Source organism: Homalodisca vitripennis, chromosome 1, assembly GCF_021130785.1.
Source record: "Homalodisca vitripennis isolate AUS2020 chromosome 1, UT_GWSS_2.1, whole genome shotgun sequence".
Taxonomy (NCBI): Eukaryota; Metazoa; Arthropoda; class Insecta; order Hemiptera; family Cicadellidae; genus Homalodisca; species Homalodisca vitripennis.
This window is the reverse complement of record NC_060207.1, coordinates 249,248,825-249,264,863: the sequence shown is the minus strand read 5'-3', so window position 1 is coordinate 249,264,863 and position 16,039 is coordinate 249,248,825. Positions and strand designations below refer to the sequence as shown.

At 39.0% G+C, this 16,039-nt stretch overlaps 1 protein-coding gene across 7 annotated transcripts in view; it reads right to left on the bottom strand.

Annotated features, from left to right (window-relative positions):
- The window catches only part of LOC124353249 (protein slit), a 697,541-nt gene that overhangs the window by 66,301 nt on the left and 615,201 nt on the right, over positions 1–16,039 (bottom strand). For all 7 annotated transcript variants that reach the window (XM_046803175.1, XM_046803178.1, XM_046803176.1 and 4 more), the window contains 3 exons: positions 15,071–15,142; positions 13,075–13,146; positions 12,923–12,994 (listed from right to left, as the gene is read on the bottom strand). In XM_046803175.1, coding sequence (XP_046659131.1) covers positions 12,923–12,994; positions 13,075–13,146; positions 15,071–15,142 — 216 coding nt within the window. The remainder of the gene's footprint in view (positions 1–12,922; positions 12,995–13,074; positions 13,147–15,070; positions 15,143–16,039) is intronic.

The window sequence follows — 16,039 nt, the reverse complement described above, 5'->3', positions numbered from 1 at the left end:
AATAAATAATATCACATTTCATCTTAAAATTGTTATATTAAAAAGTGTAAACAGTTTATATCTCGAAAACCGTAAGATCAACAGTAAATTTGCAAAAATAATGTTTAGTTGGGAATGTCCAAACAAACTTAACGGTTTACCAGTCGGGTAAATTGGTTGACAAATAAAAGAGTTGTGGAGTTGTTGGCTTAACTGACGTTTTCTATCGCGTGGAGAGGATACTGTTTGATCCAAGAAATTTTTTTTTTAGGTTGTTTCATTTTTAACCGATTTTAGATAATATAAGAAAATTTCTATCGAGAAGATAATAGTTTTTTAGATACGCCTCACAAATAAAACAATAAACTAAATAACGCTTTTATTTTTCAAAGTTTATCTTCTTAATCTTTCCGGTAGCTAATTTCAACGTGTCTCTACTTACAATCAATATAAAACGTAAATGGAAAATACTTGATAACTATATGGAATCTTAAAATGGAAACGTCATCTTGTAACACAAATTAGCATTACTAATTGATTCTATTAGCAATTTAAGAAAAACGTACAAATTTCCTTATTTACAAATTCTGTTCACTCTCGACTCCCCGCCCCCCTTCAGCCATGAACAGAGTGTTCAACCAACTCCTGCAGTTTGTAGGCGTTCCTTAATTACGTACAGCGTTGTATCGCTCCCGAGTCTCGGACACTTGTGTATATCGTGCTCTTTATCTCTCAAGACCTCTAATTGCTGTCCACGCGACACAACAGACTCCTGCAGTTTGTAGGCGTTCCTTAATTACGTACAGCGTTGTATCGCTCCCGAGTCTCGGACACTTGTGTATATCGTGCTCTTTATCTCTCAAGACCTCTAATTGCCGTCCACGCGACACAACAGACTCCTGCAGTTTGTAGGCGTTCCTTAATTACGTACAACGTTGTATCGCTCCCGAGTCTCGGACACTTGTGTATATCGTGCTCTTTATCTCTCAAGACCTCTAATTGCCGTCCACGCGACACAACAGACTCCTGCAGTTTGTAGGCGTTCCTTAATTACGTACAACGTTGTATCGCTCCCGAGTCTCGGACACTTGTGTATATCGTGCTCTTTATCTCTCAAGACCTCTAATTGCCGTTCACGCGACACAACAGACACCTGCACCTTGTAGGCGTTCCTTAATTACGTACAACGTTGTATCACTCCCGAGTCTCGGACACTTGTGTATATCGTGCTCTTTATCTATCAAGACCTCTAATTGCCGTCCACGCGACACAACAGACTCCTGCAGTTTGTAGGCGTTCCTTAATTACGTACAGCGTTGTATCGCTCCCGAGTCTCGGACACTTGTGTATATCGTGCTCTTTATCTCTCAAGACCTCTAATTGCCGTCCACGCGACACAACAGACTCCTGCAGTTTGTAGGCGTTCCTTAATTACGTACAACGTTGTATCGCTCCCGAGTCTCGGACACTTGTGTATATCGTGCTCTTTATCTCTCAAGACCTCTAATTGCCGTCCACGCGACACAACAGACTCCTGCAGTTTGTAGGCGTTCCTTAATTACGTACAGCGTTGTATCGCTCCCGAGTCTCGGACACTTGTGTATATCGTGCTCTTTATCTCTCAAGACCTCTAATTGCCGTCCACGCGACACAACAGACTCCTGCACCTTGTAGGCGTTCCTTAATTACGTACAACGTTGTATCGCTCCCGAGTCTCGGACACTTGTGTATATCGTGCTCTTTATCTCTCAAGACCTCTAATTGCCGTCCACGCGACACAACAGACTCCTGCAGTTTTTAGGCGTTCCTTAATTACGTACAGCGTTGTATCGCTCCCGAGTCTCGGACACTTGTGTATATCATGCTCTTTATCTCTCAAGACCTCTAATTGCCGTCCACGCGACACAACAGACACCTGCACCTTGTAGGCGTTCCTTAATTACGTACAACGTTGTATCACTCCCGAGTCTCGGACACTTGTGTATATCGTGCTCTTTATCTCTCAAGACCTCTAATTGCCGTCCACGCGACACAACAGACTCCTGCAGTTTGTAGGCGTTCCTTAATTACGTACAGCGTTGTATCGCTCCCGAGTCTCGGACACTTGTGTATATCGTGCTCTTTATCTCTCAAGACCTCTAATTGCCGTCCACGCGACACAACAGACTCCTGCAGTTTGTAGGCGTTCCTTAATTACGTACAGCGTTGTATCGCTCCCGAGTCTCGGACACTTGTGTATATCGTGCTCTTTATCTCTCAAGACCTCTAATTGCCGTCCACGCGACACAACCAACTCCTGCAGTTTGTACGCGTTCCTTAATTACGTACAACGTTGTATCGCTCTCGAGTCTCGGACACTTGTGTATATCGTGCTCTTTATCTCTCAAGACCTCTAATTGCCGTCCACGCGACACAACAGACTCCTGCAGTTTGTAGGCGTTCCTTAATTACGTACAGCGTTGTATCGCTCCCGAGTCTCGGACACTTGTGTATATCGTGCTCTTTATCTCTCAAGACCTCTAATTGCCGTCCACGCGACACAACAGACACCTGCACCTTGTAGGCGTTCCTTAATTACGTACAACGTTGTATCACTCCCGAGTCTCGGACACTTGTGTATATCGTGCTCTTTATCTCTCAAGACCTCTAATTGCCGTCCACGCGACACAACAGACTCCTGCAGTTTGTAGGCGTTCCTTAATTACGTACAGCGTTGTATCGCTCCCGAGTCTCGGACACTTGTGTATATCCTCTTTATCTCTCAAGAATTGCCGTCCACGCGACACAACAGACTCCTGCAGCTTGTAGGCGTTCCTTAATAATATATATGTAATTATCGTTTTCAAAAAGGTCATAAAAATAAGTGTTTACAAACAGGAAATCAAAGGTAAACATGTAATTTATATCACTATTCAAATACAAATTATGATTTATATTTATAATTTAATTTTTTACTTCTTTCTATTTGATAACAAATTAAATGGTAAAATGATTACGTAACCAAATTCCAAATTCAGACGCATTAATTATTTAGTTCGCCATTCTTGCGTAGTCCGACGTTTTGTTACACGCAATATTATAAATCATTCAACATCTGTAACAAGTAGCATAACTAATAAAACAATTACAAGTGACAGTAACTGTTAATAAAATAACATAATTTATCTGGTGTCTTGTAAATTTTGTCCCAATGACTTGGTAAATATTGGGTTGACTACAAATCTCTTACGCAGTAGGATGAATAACCTTTGGTCTTCTTCCAACAGAAGATGTTGTTACACAACACGCTGGTCACAATGAAACATTTAACAATTGCTACTCTTTGTTACGTAACACAAGATCATTTAGAACAAGCGTATCAATTAGTCCCTACATCTAAATTATCTTAAGTCTAAATAAGATATAAGCTCTTCATAAACTATCTGAATTGCATAAACCAGTTATTTTAACCTATATATGTATTCTATATCTAAATTATACCGTATCGAAATTATTATTATCTAAATAACTATCGTATTTATTATCTAAATTATTATTGAGGTTAAGTGGTAGAGAGGATTTTACAGTCCTAACTTCGCCTATAATAAAGACTTTTTCATTTCATTTTTTTACACCTGTACATTTTAGAAACTACAAATATGCTTTATACATATGGTAGGTATAAAATATATTTCATATACTTTTCTAAAATTACAATTAATAGAAATATTTGTAAAGAATTGTCAAGACCAACTAAAATATTCCAATCAATTGCCATAAATATCGTTTTTACATTTCTTAATATTTGGGGTTACTTGTTGTGTCCGCTTGAAATAATAAATTTGTAATTTAACAATAAAATCCAAGTATGGGTACCAAGTAACTGAACTCAAGTTACTAAACATTGTAATTCATACTACAATCAATTTAAAAAGGGCGATCGTTTTCAAAGTGAGATTATACTAATTTTAAATAGTGTGTACTTAATATTAAGACGCTTATATTTTACACTGTGTTAGAATATTCAACGTGTGGATAACCTCTTGATATGTCAACGACTCATGTTACGAGCCTCAAATGAGTCTGCTAATGAGTTTGCACTAATGAGTAACTGTCGGACATTAATGAACATTTTAAAGTAAGAGAGAAGAGCAAAACAATATAAACAGCAAGTAAAGATCCTATTAGTGATAAGTACGTTACAAAACTCACTTTTTACATTTAAACGCGTAACTGTTTATTAACAAAATCTGCGTTATTAGAATCCTTTGAAACAAACTGAATACAATTAAATTGGCAGAATTAACTTTCCAAATTACAGAAAGCTATCGTTATTGGTAAGGCCATTAGTAGGTAAGGCCTGTGGGATTCCTACTTAGAAGACGTAATTTTTAGTAGTAAGGTATGTTGCACTAAACTTGCTAGTGTACCCAGCAACATCTGTCATCGCGAGTTCACATTGTAAACTGTCACAATTCTCCAGTGTATCCCCTCACTCTCGGTCTGATTGGCTCACAAACTAGGGGTGACAATTCATAATTAGTGTACCCAGCAACATCTGTCAACGCGAGTTCACATTGTAAACTGTCACAATTCTCCAGTGTATCCCCTCACTCTCGGTCTGATTGGCTCACAAACTAGGGGTGACAATTCATAATTAGTGTACCCAGAAACATCTGTCAACGCGAGTTCACATTGTAAACTGTCACAATTCTCCAGTGTATCCCCTCACTCTCGGTCTAACTGGCTCACAAACTAGGGGTGACAATTCATAATTAGTGTACCCAGCAACATCTGTCAACGCGAGTTCACATTGTAAACTGTCACAATTCTCCAGTGTATCCCCTCACTCTCGGTCTGACTGGCTCACAAAATAGGGGTGACAATTCATAATTAGTGTACCCAGAAACATCTGTCAACGTGAGTTCACATTGTAAACTGTCACAATTCTCCAGTGTATCCCCTCACTCTCGGTCTGACTGGCTCACAAAATAGGGGTGACAATTCATAATTAGTGTACCCAGAAACATCTGTCAACGCGAGTTCACATTGTAAACTGTCACAATTCTCCAGTGTATCCCCTCACTCTCGGTCTGATTGGCTCACAAAATAGGGGTGACAATTCATAATTAGTGTACCCAGAAACATCTGTCAACGTGAGTTCACATTGTAAACTGTCACAATTCTCCAGTGTATCCCCTCACTCTCGGTCTGACTGGCTCACAAAATAGGGGTGACAATTTATAATTAGTGTACCCAGTAACATCTGTCAACGCGAATTCACATTGTAAACTGTCACAATTCTCCAGTGTATCCCCGCACTCTCGGTCTGACTGGCTCACAAAATAGGGGTGACAATTTATAATTAGTGTACCCAGTAACATCTGTCAACGCGAATTCACATTGTAAACTGTCACAATTCTCCAGTGTATCCCCTCACTCTCGGTCTGACTGGCTCACAAAATAGGGGTGACAATTTATAATTAGTGTACCCAGTAACATCTGTCAACGCGAATTCACATTGTAAACTGTCACAATTCTCCAGTGTATCTCCGCACTCTCGGTCTGACTGGCTCACAAAATAGGGGGGACAATTCATAATTAGTGTACCCAGTAACATCTGTCAACGCGAATTCACATTGTAAACTGTCACAATTCTCCAGAGTATCCCCTCACTCTCGGTCTGACTGGCTCACAAAATAGGGGGGACAATTCATAATTAGTGTACCCAGCAACATCTGTCAACGTGAGTTCACATTGTAAACTGTCACAATTCTTCAGTGTATCCCCGCACTCTCGGTCTGACTGGCTCACAAAATAGGGGGGACAATTCATAATTAGTGTACCCAGTAACATCTGTCAACGCGAGTTCACATTGTAAACTGTCACAATTCTCCAGTGTATCCCCTCACTCTCGGTCTGACTGGCTCACAAAATAGGGGGGACAATTCATAATTAGTGTACCCAGTAACATCTGTCAACGTGAGTTCACATTGTAAACTGTCACAATTCTCCAGTGTATCCCCTCACTCTCGGTCTGACTGGCTCACAAAATAGGGGGGACAATTCATAATTAGTGTACCCAGTAACATCTGTCAACGCGAATTCACATTGTAAACTGTCACAATTCTCCAGTGTATCCCCTCACTCTCGGTCTGACTGGCTCACAAAATAGGGGGGACAATTCATAATTAGTGTACCCAGCAACATCTGTCAACGTGAGTTCACATTGTAAACTGTCACAATTCTTCAGTGTATCCCCGCACTCTAGGTCTGACTGGCTCACAAAATAGGGGTGACAATTCATAATTAGTGTACCCAGCAACATCAGTCAACGCGAGTTCACATTCTAAACTGTCACAATTCTCCAGTGTATCCCCTCACTCTCGGTCTGACTGGCTCACAAAATAGGGGTGACAATTCATAATTAGTGTACCCAGCAACATCAGTCAACGCGAGTTCACATTCTAAACTGTCACAATTCTCCAGTGTATCCCCGCACTCTCGGTCTGACTGGCTCACAAAATAGGGGTGACAATTCATAATTAGTGTACCCAGCAACATCAGTCAACGCGAGTTCACATTCTAAACTGTCACAATTCTCCAGTGTATCCCCTCACTCTCGGTCTGACTGGCTCACAAAATAGGGGTGACAATTTATAATTAGTGTACCCTGCAACATCTGTCAACGCGAGTTCACATTGTAAACTGTCACAACTTCCAGTTACACTCATTACTCTGTGGCGATAAGATTACGTGTCTAATAGAACAGCAGTGAATAATTTAATAAATTACCGTTTCATTAATCACCTAGTTGTTTGTTATTTTGCGAAATCAACGGGTTGTTTTTTCAGAGTAATTTATAAAGACACTTAAAACCTTTACTAAATTCATTACATTAAAACCTCAGTATTTTAAATCCTCTTTTGGAACTGTATGTAGCAATTAAGCTCGTTGTGAAAAATACGATTGATAAATTTTACTGTAAACGCACAAGGAGAAACCATCCCTAATTATATTTAATTCCCAAACATTATATCTAGTGCATATTTGGATATTAATTTCAAATTATTGAACGCGAATCAGTAAAAACTCAATCACCTCAGTTTAATATTAAGTATTAATATAGCACTCACGTGAATTTAACAATAATTTTTCAACCCATTAAAACACATGGAGGTACTACGAAATTAAACTGAATGCTCTTACTTTGTAAAATGTTACAAATTAGATTGCGTTGTCTATAATAAAATGCACTCATACAGAATATTTATACACAAAAATGATGATTTTGTATTTTATTATATTTAGTGATCTTAATAAATTATCTTTACTGAGAATCGATACAAATGGCTATAGTTCAATATTTTAGAATAGCTAGAGTCGTTTCTGACTTAGCAGTAATTTCGCAGGTAATGTTTCTCAAGAAAAATCCTCAGGACGTCCAGTCCACCATGAGCCAACGAGGCATTCTGCCAGAGACGTTCTGTATTGATTACTTGCACTGGATTACAAGTTGATTACTTGTTGGCAGATTTAATCAACTCGTCCGGCCGGCGAGACGATATTCTAATACCTCTTCCCCTTCTCTCGGCTTGACTAAACTTGACAGCCGTTTTCAACAACCGACGTCCGTGGACCACCCGGAGTATCTGCCTCGGACAGCGAGCAAACAGCCAAAGGAAAGCTCGAGTTCTTCCAAACGGTGAATCGAATTTTAGAAGCTCTTTATACCCAAATGACTAATATCACTTTTAAATCATTAAGAAACAACAATATTGAATATTGAGTACGATAAACATTGTAAATTGTGCCAATGGTGCAAAGCTAATATTTAAGTAATTAAGGTAAGAACAATTTCTAACAGAATCTTGCGAGTTGCGAAAAAGAGGGCCTCACAAACAGCTAGCAGTTGTCGGAAGCAACAATCTATTCTGTAATCTAATAACTGTACAAATCAATTGAACCTTAAAGAGAATATATGATATCAACTTTCTGGCGCATAAATAATAGGAGACAAACACGTGAGTCGCTGGCTGTTTTCAGCCAAACAGTCGATTTTCTGGTTGGCCGATGCTGATAACACAACTTATACCCTCGAGATCGACTGTTGGTTTTAAGTGTGTTGAGATAAAAATTATTTTACAAGACAATTATTGTTTGGTATTTTTGATCCTTTTTAACCCTCACCAAAGGGTAAATTGAAAAAAAGGTAGCCATCTCGCTATTCTGACACGGAACTAGGCTCCTCTGCTTGGAGTTGGCATGTGATTTTATTGCTCATAAAGAACTCTGTGAGGTTACGATCACTAATCTGGTAGGATCACGGTATTCGATTTTAACATAATGATTTATTACAAATGGTATTTTACGTGGTTAGTATAGTGCATACTTTATCGTAGCGAAATAAAAATTTAAAATAAATGAATATGAAATAAATATCTCGTAATAATTCATATTATGTATATGAGCTAAAATTACCTCGACAATTTATATCATACATAGTGCATAAAGAATTCATTTCAAAACATCGAAATTTTAATTTTCAAATAAAAGGCAAATATGAGTGAATGAGATCTCTGATTCCAAGATTCTATTAATAGTGTCTCGAAGTAAATAAAAAACAATACCAAGCATTAATCCGTTCGCATAATTAAAATTTTGCATTTCGAACAGATCAAATTAGGTAAAACTCATCTGTTTTATTATGACTTTTATATATACTTTTATATAACATTGTACAGATTTTCACAGATTTGGAACAGGATAAGCACAACTAATGAGCTATGTTCCGAAAATCGCCAACTGCAGTCATAAACTATCTGCGTAGATCGCACACTAACATTTTAACATAATAGTTTTATTGGAACCATACGTCGTCGTTAATAAAAATGCATGGACCATTAAAACTATGAATAACACAACCTTGTGGTTTTTTTCGAATGAGAGCTGGTATATTTTATTAGTGCAACTGAGTACGCAAAAGCACGCTTTACGTCAGCAATTTGCTTTTATTTCCTAAGCAAATTCCTTTATGTCGGTCGAACAGTCTACCGAAAGTTTGTAAAGACCTGTCCTCTGCTTGAGGATATTAAACGTCTTCACTACTGGCGTGTTATTGTAATGAGTCGAGTCGAGACTTGACGTGGAACAACTTGTCTCGTCCCGGCTTGTAGCGACAAGTATATTAAAGCAACAAAGCGGCACGACTCGACAAGTATCAGTAAAGTAGAGTGAAAGCGCTTTGCACGCCTGAGCGGCTCTCTTCACTGATGCTCTTCAAAACTTCTCTTTACTTCGCACCTTTTGCAGAAACCGGGGTTTAAGCGATCTTCCCCTATTCGAATGTATCCAAACATGTCTTTCATCGGCGTGACATTTATTTTTAGTTTATATCGAATCCTCAGTACCGTTGTGTGACACGTTTAAACAATAAATCATTATAAACACGAACTATTACAGAAATGTAGTACGGTACGTTCGATTCGTGTAATATTTACACATTTGCCCGTGTAAGGCCATAGATCCGATATGACGAAAGAACTGGTTAACATTCGAACTCGGCGTTTATAGGACAGGTTTTAGAACACATTTCTGACACATCAACAGACCCTTATCTAGCCATGCAACAGTTCATACAGCAACGTCAAAAGCTGACCTGAACTCAACTTACTCCCATAAGCTCCACATATTTCTGACACATCAGTAGACCTTCGCTTTCTAGCCATGCAACATTTCATACAGCAACGTCAAAGGCTGACCTGAACTCAACTTACTCCCATCAGCTCCACACATTTCTGACACATCAGCAGACCTTCAGTGCTCTTTGCCATGCAACATTTCATACCGCAACGTCAAAGGCTGACCTGAACTCAACTTATTCCCATCAGCTCCACACATTTCTGACACATCAGTAGACCTTCACTTTCTAGCCATGCAACATTTCATACCGCAACGTCAAAGGCTGACCTGAACTCAACTTATTCCCATCAGCTCCACACATTTCTGACACATCAGTAGACCTTCACTTTCTAGCCATGCAACATTTCATACAGCAACGTCAAAGGCTGACCTGAACTCAACTTACTCCCATAAGCTCCACACATTTCTGACACATCAGTAGACCTTCACTTTCTAGCCATGCAACAGTTCATACAGCAACGTCAAAGGCTGACCTGAACTCAACTTACTCCCATAAGCTCCACACATTTCTGACACATCAGTAGACCTTCACTTTCTAGCCATGCAACAGTTCATACAGCAACGTCAAAGGCTGGCCTGAACTCAACTTACTCCCATAAGCTCCACACATTTCTGACACATCAGTAGACCTTCATTTTCTAGCCATGCCAAATTTTCATCCAGCAACGTCTAAGGCTGACCTGAACTCAACTTACTCCCATAAGCTCCACACATTTCTGACACATCAGCAGACCTTCATTTTCTAGCCATGCAACAGTTCATACAGCAACGTCAAAGGCTGACCTGAACTTAACTTACTCCCATAAGCTCCACACATTTCTGACACATCAGTAGACCTTCATTTTCTAGGTATGCAACAGTTCATACAGCAACGTCAAAGGCTGACCTGAACTTAAATTTCTCCCATAAGCTCCACACATTTCTGACACATCAGCAGACCTTCACTTTCTAGCCATGCAAAATTTCATACAGCAACGTTAAAGGGTGACCTGAACTTAACTTACTCCCATAAGCTCCACACATTTCTGACACATCAGTAGACCTTCATTTTCTAGCCATGCAAAATTTCATACAGCAACGTCAAAGGCTGACCTGAACTCAACTTACTCCCATAAGCTCCACACATTTCTGACACATCAGTAGACCTTCACTTTCTAGCCATGCAACAGTTCATACAGCAACGTCAAAGGCTGACCTGAACTCAACTTACTCCCATCAGCTCCACACATTTCTGATACATCAGTAGACCTTCACTTTCTAGCCATGCAACATTTCATACAGCAACGTCAAAGGCTGACCTGAACTCAACTTACTCCCATAAGCTCCACATATTTCTGACACATCAGTAGACCTTCGCTTTCTAGCCATGCAACATTTCATACAGCAACGTCAAAGGCTGGCCTGAACTCAACTTACTCCCATAAGCTCCACACATTTCTGACACATCAGCAGACCTTCATTTTCTAGCCATGCAACAGTTCATACAGCAACGTCAAAGGCTGACCTGAACTCAACTTACTCCCATAAGCTCCACACATTTCTGACACATCAGTAGACCTTCATTTTCTAGCCATGCAACAGTTCATACAGCAACGTCAAAGGCTGACCTGAACTCAACTTACTCCCATAAGCTCCACACATTTACACAATGTATAATGCAGTCTCTTATTTCACTTATCTAAAGTCCTTCCACTGTGGTCCACATCGTGCATCTATAAGGCGGAATTAATACGTTAACTCAGACGAGCAAGTGTCCACTCAGACAAGGTAGCGAGCGGTTTTGTGAGCTTAGTTCCGTCCGACACCGCACCGAGCGATGTAGTCAGAAATATTTGTATTTTCTGTATCGCTATGATTACCTGCACCGTTAGTTACTTTCACGGTAACTTGGATATGCTGCAGAGAACTCTTAACCAATTGGACCCGCTATTCATAATCATAATAGTATACTACCGTAATACTAACGTAGTTTAATGAGTATCAATTTATGACTGCACGGCTTTATACTGCTGTTTATAACCGGGAGAACGTGTGAAGAGAACACGAAGAGGGGATGTCCGGTCAACAGTTTCTACATCTGAACAAGTCATTTTCAGGCGTCTGACCGTATTAAGAAGCGAGCATTGTTTACCTGAAGGCGGTATAGTTTACAAATCTGGTTCAGAACATGTTCAGGGCTATTCGAAAAACCATCTAATTATTTTGTATACACCAATAAAATACTAGTTTTCTAAACCACAAAAGTACGGATTTTAGCTTAAGTTGCTGAATATAAACATTTCCATTATGAATGTTACATGTTTATTAGAGTAACACTTTATTCAGAAACAAAAAACACAACATTACTAGAAAAGCTGCGCGTTTAACACCGCTAAAACAAAGACAAGCCACAAACGGTAAAGGAACATTAACGCGTTATGAAGTGGCAACTAGCGGAGCGGGAAAGTAAAAGGGACATGTTTACGATTCAATATGGCGGCCATTAAGCCAAAACAGCAGCAGTTTGGAGGTTATGTAGGACATAAGTCTGGGTGTGATTGCATCGACTCCCGAGTCCCGCGCCTTGTACCGTGTATCGCAGTACCGCTCGGCTCAGGAGTCCGAGGCCCAGGATTTACATGGGAATGACCGCGTCCTTATCTGGGAGCAGATGGTGCCCGTTCTCGATAACAATACTAGCCTTCAACGAGGAGTGAGGCAATTTAACGGCCAAGTCACTCGCTTCTCGCACAATTGGAGAACCATTAATTTTTTAACTAGTAGGTTTTATTTTAGCTGCAAATCAGTTATATCAGTTTTTTCATTGCAAATAAATAATGATGTTTTACTATTGATATTTCTTTCGTCACTAAGATTTTGGTGACTTTCTAACATTTATAGGGGTACTTTTTAAGGAAGAAAGACAGTATAAGCAGCAATATTAAAAGTACATTACATAGTTATTCGTTATACGCACTTAAGTTTGTGAAACACGAGAACTGTATATCTCTCTTATCGATAAAATATTACGTTTTAGCAAATGTCCAAAATTGTTGCAAACTCGTTTTTTAAATCGTTTTTTATCGTTTTTAAATGTCAGCCCAAATTTTGAATTAAAAAAATGTAACGGATATCCACTTAGAATGTACCTTTCCACTTACAAAACAGATGGCAGCTATTTATCCAATACCTTGTGTTCTACCCTGCCACACTAAATCCAAGCAATAGAAACATTCCACGTATCTACACAAATTAAACGTGAAATACATAAAGATGTACTTACAACAAATTCAGTCCGTGGAGATCCTTGAAGGTGTCTTTACGAATGCATGAGATCTCGTTAGCGTTCAGGAGCCTGGAAACAGTAATTAAATAACAATTATGAGAGACAACTTGAGGGGAGGCAACAAAATGCTAATAGACTTTTTAACTTACAAAAGCTGCAGGGAAGAGAGGCCGTGAAACACCCCACCGGGAAGGTCCTTAATCTTGTTGCCATAGAGCACCCTGCAACACAGACGGAGAGAGAATATCACATTACAGTGTGTAAGAGAGAGAGCCATACATGTTGAAGTGCTGGGTAGGGATTAACGAGCATTATCCCATAACTTGACCACGCTCTAATGACCAATTACAATTATACGGAAACAAGTGAGAACAGTTGACTTTCCGACCTCACCTACAACATTCGCCGCTAGGTTACAAGCACCAGGGAATTATGGGACATCCAGTGGCCTAACTGTTCATTGGTATCAACATTTACGTCAAAATCCAAAAGTAAACAATGTTAGACTAAACGTAATTTTATACGCTAGGTTACAAGAACCAGGGAATTATGGGACATCCAGTGCGCTAACGGTTCATTGGTTTCAAAATTTACGAGAAAATCCAAAAGTAAACAATGTTAGAATAAACGTAATTTTATACGCTAGGTTACAAGCACCAGGGAATTATAAGACATCCAGTGAGCTAACAGTTCATTATTGGTTTCAGCATTTACGAGAAAATCCAAAAGTGAACAATGTTAGACTAAACGTAATTTTATACGCTAGGTTACAAGCACCTGGGAATTATAGGACGTTCAGTGCGCTAACAGTTCATTATTTGTTTCAGCATTTACGAGAAAATCCAAAAGTGAACAATGTTAGACTAAACTTAATTTTATACGTTAGGTTACAAGCACCAGGGAATTATAGGACGTTCAGTGCGCTAACAGTTAATTATTGGTTTCAGCATTTACGAGAAAATCCAAAAGTGAACAATGTTAGACTAAACTTAATTTTATACGTTAGGTTACATAATACTTGAGAAGATACGCTATGAATGAATAAATTAAGGAGTACGGTTACGGTTACGGAACAAACTGACACTGAATCATCTTAAAAACATTGCAAAAGATCTCCGCGGGGAGAAAGTGAATCAATTTCAAAGCGCCTAATTCTGCGAGTATCTCGTATTCCTGCGCCATTTCGATGCCCAACAATTCTTGCAGCCACGCTAGTGGGGGGGAGGGGTTGAGTTTCGCAAATTAAAACCTGTCAACCTCATTACCTGGGGAGGATTTTCGGCAAAAACGAGGAACGTGAACGTTACCGTGAGTGACAGACTCATTAAAACTGTATGAAAGAGTGTCTCCTCTGTAGCTGTAATTGTCACACATTACGGTTACAAATGCCGACACGGGACTTCATTACGTGGAGGCTGTGCCGGGGGAGAGGGGGAGGGGGTGACTTGTTTGTACCTCGGGCTCGGGTAAAAGCTGCCACCTCAAAGTCGCTCGCTCTCACAGATTTGTTGGAAATGCCTCTCAACACTCAGCCTCTTGTCCAGTTTAATAGTTTATGAAATACGATTCCATTATTTAATATGGGCAACCCTACTGAGTCTCACTAAATCCTGAATATACTTAAATAAGTGGTCAAGTTTGTAAGGCATTCAGTTTTAAATAGTTTATGAAATACGATTCCATTATTTAATATGGTCAACCCTACTGAGTCTCACTAAATCCTGAATATACTTAAATAAGTGGTCAAGTTTGTAAGGCATTCGGTTTTAAATAGTTTATGAAATACGATTCCATTATTTAATATGGGCAACCCTACTGAATCTCACTAAATTCTTAATATACTTAAATAAGTGGTCAAGTTTGTAAGGCATTCGGTTTTAAATAGTTTATGAAATACGATTCCATTATTTAACATGGGCAACCCTACTGAATGTCACTAAATTCTGAATATACTTAAATAAGTGGTCAAGTTTGTAAGGCATTCGGTTTTAAATAGTTTATGAAATACGATTCCATTATTTAACATGGGCAACCCTACTGAATGTCACTAAATTCTGAATATACTGAAATAAGTGGTCAAGTTTGTAAGGCATTCGGTTTTAATAATTTAAACATGGTACTTACATATCTTGAGATTATACTTACAAAGACGTCAAGGATTTTAGTCCAAGAAACGCATCCACTGCTACTTTTGATATCTGATTCTTGCTTAAATCTCTGAAAGAAATAAAAACAAATTATCAAATTACTGCCGTAAATGTTGTAGATAGCTTCAACGATGTACATATAAAAAACAAGTCCACTAAATAAGAGGGAAAATCGATGGAATATTACAAAATTTTTAATAGCTGGACAAAAATTAACAAATTACGTTGGTATATTATACACTATATTCGTATATTTGAATCCAATAATTCCTCAGCAGAGTTATATTGGTGGTAAAATAAATCTTATCGACCGGTCCATTAGAAAGACACATAATTACAGTACTAATTGTTACTGCTGTCGATGTAAAGAGGGAAAAGATACATTGGGTAATCCAAGGCAGGCAACCGAACGCCTCTTCGGCACACTACAAGGTCGGCTTATCTGGGCCAGTCGACAATCGCGTGGGAAGGTTGGTACTCCTACTTGCCGACTATGGTGAGACATGGCTGCAGTGGATCTGCTAAAAACGTTTGCAGATTCATTAAAACAGATTTGTCCTAAGTTAAACATTAGATGTTCTAAAAGCTGGAAAATACATTTTTCTGAACAGTTCCAGCAGAATATAAAGTGAGCGAGAATACAAACACATAAAATGAATTTGTTCCATAATAGTTCATCAGTTGAAGTAGTGAACAGAGGCAATAAATTCATGGGCTGTTTTGTAGAAGAGCCTCGCCATTGTGATGGTTTGTGTGTAACAAGAATACAATAGGATAAATACATTAAATTATAACAAATAAGTGACAGATTACTTGGACGCACCAAAATCAGGTAGAGAACAGCTGCAAGATTGCAGAAGTCGCAAGTTTCATCAAACACGTAACAAAATTTATGAAGGAATTCTTTTAAAACCGAACACAAAACTAAATCACAGCATAATATATGACGTGAAGGCTCGTAATGACA